This window comes from Orbicella franksi, chromosome 6, assembly GCF_964199315.1.
Source record: "Orbicella franksi chromosome 6, jaOrbFran1.1, whole genome shotgun sequence".
Taxonomy (NCBI): Eukaryota; Metazoa; Cnidaria; class Anthozoa; order Scleractinia; family Merulinidae; genus Orbicella; species Orbicella franksi.
Window position 1 is genome coordinate 10231681 of NC_138150.1, and position 8604 is coordinate 10240284.

Below are 8604 nucleotides of genomic sequence, written 5' to 3' on the forward strand. Positions count from 1 at the left end.
AACAAGAGAATGCGCCTCGGTCCATTTAAAACAAACTATAGAGTCCTGCTACCTTCACTTCAAGCTTGGTCAAGAACTCATATATACTGTCCAACGCAAGGCATGGAACTACTTCACTTCAAATGACTCATGATACTTATCAAAATACGACGCGGGATAATATATTATAAGCTAGGTCTTGCTTACTGCTATAAGCTAGGAGATTTTCTTAAAGAAATGACTGCCTATTGATCGATGACAACGTACCCTATCCAAAAATATCTGCTCATGAAAATTTCTCTATACGAGGAACAGGTTTATTTTTATCGATAGTTTTGTTGTAGGACAGCTTTTATTTATTTATTTATTTATTTATTTATTTATTTATTTATTTATTTATGTAGTTTTTTATTTCTAGTTTGAGTTTTTAGCGAGAGTTTGTAAAGCCCATTTGGTCATTTTCAAGTGAAGCCTAAAGTTAACCTACAGAGCTTGAAAAGCATGCACTCCGATCTAGATAACCTAAAACAGCATTTTAAAACATCAATTTAAGAGAAAACCCTCGCTGGATGGATGTCCCTGGCTATTTGCAAAATTGCACACAATATAGCTGTCATCTAGCTGAGTTGTTAGAAACTGCAAAATTTAGTTTGAAACCGAAAACAGTGCATTTCTTGGAAAAAGATGTTCTATCGCAGTTCGTCACATTTCCTTGACATATGATTGCCAAAGAGGAAAAAAACCCTTTCGTCTGATTTCACTCATCATCAAGATAAAATGAGAGAGGAGACATTTGCAAGCGTTGGCTGGGATATGTCGATTCCTCTAAAGTTATTTTTAGTTTTAGAAGGAATGGAAATCTGATCCCATAGATGTCCGCATGGAGTCCAACCTCGATGTGAGGTCGTGAGTGAAAAGCTTTTAATGATAATGGGGGACCGCGTGGAAGGCCCTGACTTGAAGCCTCCCTCTCTGTCCTCTGATTTCCTCTAGCTCATCATGAAATGCTCGCTATGGGATACATGGAACGTTTCTCGGTAAAAGGTAGATACAAGGTTTATTTTAAATGGCACAATCTTTTGTAATCTTAAAGCTAGCTGTACAGGTGTTCTGATCTGCACCTGCAGCTTTCGAATAAAATATGAGCTCTGCAGGTTCCGGCAAGGGTGAGAAAAGTATTATTAAAATTCCTCCGTGCTTACCAGTAACTCAATTCGAGACTATTGGGCCCAAATCGTTTATGACAATTTTCCTTAGTAACTATTTTGATTATGTCTAGTTCTGCTTGTTTATGAAGCAAGCGAGTCAAGAATTTCATTCATGAACAGGCTACAGTTCATGCAAAAAGGAGCAAATTGGAGGTTACAGTGTATCTCTCGTCCAGCTACCGAGGAAAACGACCCAACTCTAAAGCCCCTGTACACTTTTGAAAAAATGCTTTAAAAGGGATAAGAGAGTTAATCCTGCATATAAGCCATATAGGCCTTATGCCTAAGATAATCACTGGCTTAATTTAGAGATTGCGCTCAGTTTTGCCGCGGATAATCTTATCACGCGCGTTGTGTAGATGGAAAATGATCATTCTTGTTAACCCACTTGGACTATCTACATGAGCAAAATTTTCGTCACAGGATTGACTTTCTAGATCCTGCTGGGATTTCTGAAGCTGGGAGTGGTGTTAAAAGAGGAACAAGGCCTGTATATGGGGCATTAACTATTTTTAGCCTTAATTAATCCTCTCTTGTTTAAATCTACATGAAGTCGAAAAGTCAAATCAAATATTTCAACTGGTTAGCAAGGTTTGATCCCAGAAACCAAAAGTTTGGCGAACAAAAGAGTGACTGATTGGTTTCCATGGTTACTATGTCGGCACTGATAAAGATTGCAAACCAGTCGATCGATGGTCAGCGGAGCGGGGCAGATTTCACAGGAGTTGCTGTCGCCGGGATCCATTTGAGCATTAGCTTCAGTTGTAAGGTTTCTGGGGTAGTGAATCGAGGTCACTAGCCCCATACGGAATCCCCAACCTTGAGGACCAGGATGCTGATTAATCCGACCCCTATCTCACAGACCAATCTGAGTGTCAGGCTTGTTATAGCAGGTGGGGCCTACGCATGGGGAAAAGGTGTGGGGCCTGGTACTCCACGTCCACAGGTTCCTTCATTGAGCGGTCGTGGGCGGTGCGCGTGGACCGTACGTGGAGTGTATAGGAGCAACCAAACTGCGCGCCTAATGTATTCCGGCTTACGGCAGAAACGCAAACGCGCAGGGCGAAAGACGACCTAGCCCTACGCAAACCACAGTACAACGGCTTTGCACGAGCACTACACATCTTAGCCCATTTCAAATTCTCAACTGAAAGCAACGCGAGGAGACCAAATTCTCAGCTTTTTCGGACACCAGTGTGTGCCGAGATGACGAACTGACAATCTGAACACTGTCTTTACATGTCCGAGTCTATAATTATAATGGACTCTTGTTTTTACAAATTGAGCTGAAAATAGTTCGAACACTGACAAGCACACTGACAGATCATACCCTGCCAGTTTCCGGGTGTAGAGTCCACCGGAGTATAAGCGGACGTAACTGTATATTATTTACTTACATAACCATCAAATTGTATTAAATCCGGAGCTTGTTTACAAAACAGCACCGTTGCTTTCACGTGTTATTATTCATTCTTCTCCCTATGTATTATTGTTCTCTTTCTGTTGTGTGTTGAACTTGTATGATCAAATTTGGCTTATTCAGACATGCATAAACATAATTTCGAATCTGTGGAGACCAAGGTAAAGAAGGTCAAAGAAAGACGGAGAGGAAAAAAAAGAGTTTCAAAGTTTTTGTTGTATAACGATGAAGTTCATTAACAGAAAAAAAAAATCGCGAAAACAAGCCATTGCCAGCATCGCTTAATTAAGCTACGATACTGTAGATAGGGGCCGCTCATGTGACAAATATGATTGGAAGAGGTTGTCGTCACGAGTTGTTATCTGGGAATGACGTGACAGGTATTACAATAATCTGGCCGCCTCAGCCACACGCATTGCGGAGGTCGTTCGTAATTGCGTAGTGACAATCTTAGAGAAATGCAAGCGTGCTTATGGAAAACCATCAAAAAATGGGAAAAAAGTTTCAACTTTATCTCAGGAAAGAAACATTATTCTGTAGAATTAGTCCGCCTTAAGCGATGGTGCGGCGAAGAGTTGTGCATATTTACGAACGGTTTGCAAATTCATCACACAACATTTAAGCGCCTGAATGGCTTAGCTGTGTGTAGTAGAAGCGAACAACACGCCTGGGTTTTCGACGGCCGTTCATTTCTACTGATGGTAGTGCCTGGAGTTTGGTCCATGACTGAGTATCATTTACTAATCGATGGTTTACAGATCGAGAGGGATCTCACTCCGTCAGAGTTGTGGAGGCGGCGAGGATGGGTGCTGGTTTATTTTGGACTAATCGAAGTGTTGATTGGAATCTTATTGGAATCAATAAGATACTTCGAAGACACCGTGCCTTATTTTGTCTTATGGGAACTCCTAGGCCGGGTTTTATTAATCTTTGGCTTGTTAAAGATTGTGGAGGGTTTAACATCGCATGTGGCGATACATTCTAATCGTTACGGACCAGTTTACACGGTGTAAGGAAACTTTAAACCGCATATTACTTATTCAAACCATTTAAATGCTACGGAGAAGAGAAAGAAACAAGATGTGATGACACAGCACAAATCATAAACTAACGGCACTTGTGCTGTGAGTTTAGCGAAAAATCCAAACGACATAACATCGCCGTTAAACACGGTTATACATGTATTAAAATACTTGAAATGTTGTCACGAACGGAGAAATGTTAAGAATATGAACTTGTTTACATTGCCTACGTGGAATTCGTGTCTACAACACGGAAATATCTACCGCGGAACTGAGAAAAATAAATAAATAAAAAAAAAAATTAAAAGGGTCGCACTTCACACTTGTTTCGCGATCACAATCCATTTCTGCACAGTCATTTAAATTTATGATTTAATTTAGACACAGCGTAAAACGCATGCAAATATACGGCGCAGTGAAGTGTTTAGAATATTCAGGGAACTATGTGAAGCAAAGCGTGCAGTTAAAAAGAGACGTAAAGTAAACAACCTTTTTTTCAATACCACTATAAAGCGCGTTTACGGCCTTTTAGCCCGTTCAAAAGATAAGCGTTGTTTGTTTCTTTCCATCTCTTTAGAAACCGTACTCCTTTCTTATCATTCAAACCTGCGAACGGCGCCTTTAAAGATGCCTGCCTTAATTATTGTTCTCAGCAACGCCTCTTTTGAAAGACCTCCACAGTAAGAAATCACAATAAAACCGTGTTTATTTTAACCACGGATGAAAATTCTCTTTAGTAATATGTTAAGAATATCGCGCCTTTGCCACATTCAACCACAAGCAATGAATTATTTATTTCCTCATATGCAAGATAACTATTATATTTCCACAATAATCTGTTAAACGGGTGGCTTGGAACCAGCACGCGCGAAACACGTTTCAAGCGTTCAGTGCTTCATCGACTTTGTGTAATTCATTGTATTAAACGTTCATTATATTACTAGTACTTAGGCTGGTTAGCGCAATCAACATTCACAGACTCAGTAAGATGTTGCTTAGAAACCGCCTTTTGTCTCTCCCCTTGGCGCAGAAAAGGCTGTTTTTCACTAAGCACAAAAGGTGCTGTGCTGTTTGTAGCGCCTTATGGCGACCCTTAGTGAAAACCAGCATTTTCTTCGAAAACGGGAGAGAGTCTCTTACGTGTGTTTTTATTTTATTTTCTTACTTTTTTCAGTGATTTCTGATAAAACTCCGGAGGGACGTCAAATGAAACTTCGGAGCCGACAGGTCTGGAAGAATTATCAAAAAACGAATTTAATGTTCTCTAATTTAAAGGTAGCGCGGGTGAATGTCTAGGAAAATTGCCCCCAATTCATTTCTAATTATGTTTTTGTTTTGTGGAAGAAATTTTAGATGATACATAAATTCAAGGATTGTTTTATTCTCTTGAGCAAAAGACAACTGTCCAGCTCACAGTTTCTTGTATTGGCTACAAAGGCTTTTTTGACTTTCACATGAACAATAATTCCATGAAAAAGTAAAAGGTTTGGTTGCGTTACGCACCAAGGATTAACACAAATGCATTGCGAGGGAAGTTGTCACGCTCTGTACATTTTTATTTGCATTTGGGATACTGATCATCGATCACCATTACGTTCTTGGTTTGCGGATAACTATTCGTAATTACACTTCAACTTGCCATTGGTTCGAAGAAAACCCGCAGATAAAGGAAAAGCGACTAGGCAAAGGGTTTCTTAAGACCTTTTAATCCGAAATTGATTACAAAGTTTCAGGCGAAGGACGATACTTGCTGTAGTCCCGACGAGATGCCTTCCTGCTGTAAAACAACTTGTACCTGGGCGCAAAACCTCAAGGTTGGTCCTGAATATCGACAGTATACAGTTCAGCTAATCCGAGAAATCGGCTGTATTTGTGAAGATTACCGTATCTACGTGAACGGGCACGAATTGGAACACCACGGTTTGACTTACAATCCGTGCAGTCCCCTGTGTTGCGGTGGCGGCCAGTACGAGTGGGAACAAGATGGCCATTCGTTCTTGCTTATTTACAACTCTCTGTCGTGGACGAACTACTTTGGAGGATTTCGACTTTTTATAGATGGAACAGACGTGAACACTGGGCGAGAATTCTCGTCGTTTTGGCGGCGTCGTGGTTGGCAAGTGGTTTTCGCCGGACTAGTGATGTTGCTACTCGGCACGGCTCTTTCACTGATCTTCCACTATGCATTCTTGTCGAAGCAAAGATCTTGGATATCGGTTGGTTATGCTTTGGTTTTTGCTGGCTTGTTTTATATTTTCTTCGGGCTTATTCCAATTTTGCGGTACCGAAAACCAAGATACGACAGATCTGCCACTATGGAGTACGTAGCTAACACAGTATGAGACGAACATTTTCAAGAGGTTGCCCGTGACTTGCGGTGAAGACACCCGAGTGTTTCAAGGTACCAGAAGCTTTGTAGCTACAACAGATCAAGAAGCACTTAATTCCTTTCAAGACCTTGAACATAACGTGTTTGGATCAAGTTTGTGTACAACATTTTTAGTTAAGCTCAAGCTTAAATATCAGACTTCACTACAACTTTCTTTTACGTGGATCGCGCTATCGGATAGAAAATTTCCGTGATGGAGAGAATAGTAGTATTCATATTAGCTGACAATGAAAGCGGTTTCGTTTCACCGACACTTAGCAATTGGCAGTGATTGATTGTAAAGCGAGAATCATCTATGATGAAAAGCTGCTTAAATCAGCTGTCAGATTGAAAAGTTAAATGTAATTGAAATTATCAAAACATTCCATCCTAGCTCTTTTCTTATTTATTGCAAGTCATCATGTAAATAAGCTTAATTTTCTCATTTTAGCTACTGCATTTTTTTATCATTTGAACAGGAAAATGATATAGCTGTGTGTAATTTGAAAGATCTTAGTGGGTAACTTTCAACGACCCTTCAGGAATGTGGTTTAAATGAGAAGTGATGGGTGATTCAGTTTTCGAGAAATCAGTAAGCTTTTGTTTTGGTTACGAAAATTCAATGAAAAAAAAACTGCCTGCGTTTTCTGCATGGTTATTATGCTCTTAAACTGTTAATATTATTTATGTGCGTTGAATAGTTTTTGGAGCTTGCCATTATTTTATTTAAGACTGAGTGTTAGTTTTGTTGAGTAGGATTTTTTTTGGCCGTGGAAAGTCTTCACTATTAAAGCATCTCTTTACAGATACCTTCACAATATGGATCCGTGAGTGGCCTTATTTTTTCCGGTAAAATGATTAGGTTTTCTTCCTGTGAATCCTGAATTTGTTAGTAGCCTGGAAATTTGATTTCCTGAAAGAATTTGCAGGGAAATGAGAAACATTTAAGAGCATGTCCACCAGAGGACCAGGCAGAGGTGATACATGCCATCTCACCGATTTCAGTGAAACTTGGCCAGATTGAAGGGCATACCCAATAACTCAAAAAGCCAAAACGGTTTCAAAATTGCAATTTTCCGGGGGGAGCTACACCACCCCCCAACTTTTTTCACATAAATTTCTTTAAATACTACACTAAATGAGGGTAAAAGTAGGGGGCTCTTAAACCTGAGCAATTCATCCAATTCAATTGTGGCTATACATGAGTGTAGATTAGTCCTACATGAGTTATGTACGGGAGTTTTATGTAATTTGATTGATTACCTGTCAATCAATGTAAGCTAATAACTACCCATGTAAAATGGCATAGCAAAGTATGGTGATTTTGAGGCCAAATATCTCCTGTGGCCAAGTCCCTCCCAAAGAGATATCTATACCACGGTTCAGTTCCACCTTTGGTCTGTACGAATTATCAAAAAAAAATTTGGGACCTGCAATTTTTTGTTCGCAGATCGAGCTCAAACCCTGCACATCTTGCACAAGATTTTAGTTTAATGACTGACATCGTAAAAGTTCCTGCATAAACCGCACCCGTAGATTAGCCATAACCCCAAGATGGAAGCTCAAATATTGAAAAGCAACGTAAAGACAATAAAGTTTGAAGTTCCAGTGAAGTTCTAATTGGTATAAAAACAAAGACAACCAAGTGCGGTTTCAGAACACTGATACAGCGGCTGTTGCGAGCCTTCAAATGCATTTAAAAGTCTTTAGATAACAAATTTTCACTTGTTATACCTTCTCGTCTTCCTAATTCACTCTTCTTAAACTTGAGATTTTCTCTTGATAACATTATCGCTTCGCCGGAACACTCCATGACATTAAACTTCGTACACCATATCGAAACGATACGAATTAGTGCTTAGTAGCCAAGCTTTGAAATGTGGAGAGGAGTCTGGGCATCCCAACGCGTAATAGAGGGGCTACGACAAAACACTGACCCCTGGTCAACTGACCCCCTACTTACCCCCCTTACCGACCCCCTCTAAAATTCACTGGAAATAATAATTAAAGAAAAATATACATTAAGGCCGACTTACCCAAGGAAAAAATTATTTTTCAATACCGCACAGTGTTATTACGCATACATAACGTGTATGAGCCGAGCGATAATTTTCACGTGCGTTATATCGTTTGCGCGTTCACTGAGAGACTTGAGAACATCACAGCATAAAACGAAAAAAAATGTTAGCATTTCCCCAAAACATTTGCGTTTCTGACGGGCAAAAATATTGATTGAAAAGGGGAAATAAATCACTATTCCTACTGTAAACATTTTCACTGATGCGCCGAGGTTTCTTGCTTTGTTTACTTTTTGGCGCAAAGATAATTATCTGGCGTCACGAAATATCCCAGTTCATGTTTCACCGAGGTTTTTGAATAGTAAGTTCAAGAACAATTTCATGACCCTGAACTTGGAAAAAAGAAATTAACCCGACATTCCCTGAAAAAATTCAGAAAACTATTACTCCAATAAGCCGAGACAGAAAATTACTGATATTCATAGTTACTGTCCATTTTCAGCTTAAATAAAGCACTTCCTCGCCTTGTTTATTTCAAAGTACCTTGCCTTTTTCTTTTTAACAGCATTTCTTAACGACTGTTATTAAA

The 8604-nt window shown here is 39.6% G+C and overlaps 2 protein-coding genes across 2 annotated transcripts; both read left to right on the forward strand.

Annotated features, from left to right (window-relative positions):
- The first annotated feature begins 2654 nt into the window (after positions 1–2654).
- LOC145491540 (uncharacterized) lies at positions 2655–4885 on the forward strand. Its single transcript, XM_081470786.1, has one exon. It carries the CDS (start codon positions 3066–3068, stop codon positions 3618–3620), a length of 555 nt encoding a protein of 184 aa, XP_081326912.1. The 5' UTR covers positions 2655–3065; the 3' UTR covers positions 3621–4885.
- A 304-nt stretch (positions 4886–5189) lies between these two features.
- LOC145491539 (uncharacterized) lies at positions 5190–6804 on the forward strand. Its single transcript, XM_081470784.1, has one exon. It carries the CDS (start codon positions 5396–5398, stop codon positions 5969–5971), a length of 576 nt encoding a protein of 191 aa, XP_081326910.1. The 5' UTR covers positions 5190–5395; the 3' UTR covers positions 5972–6804.
- The last annotated feature ends 1800 nt before the right edge of the window (positions 6805–8604 follow it).

What these genes read in the sequence shown, in the direction of transcription:
- LOC145491540 (XM_081470786.1), top strand. Translation starts at nt 3,066, where the DNA reads ATGCAAGCGTGCTTATGGAAAACCATCAAAAAATGGGAAAAAAGTTTC.
- LOC145491539 (XM_081470784.1), top strand. Translation starts at nt 5,396, where the DNA reads ATGCCTTCCTGCTGTAAAACAACTTGTACCTGGGCGCAAAACCTCAAG.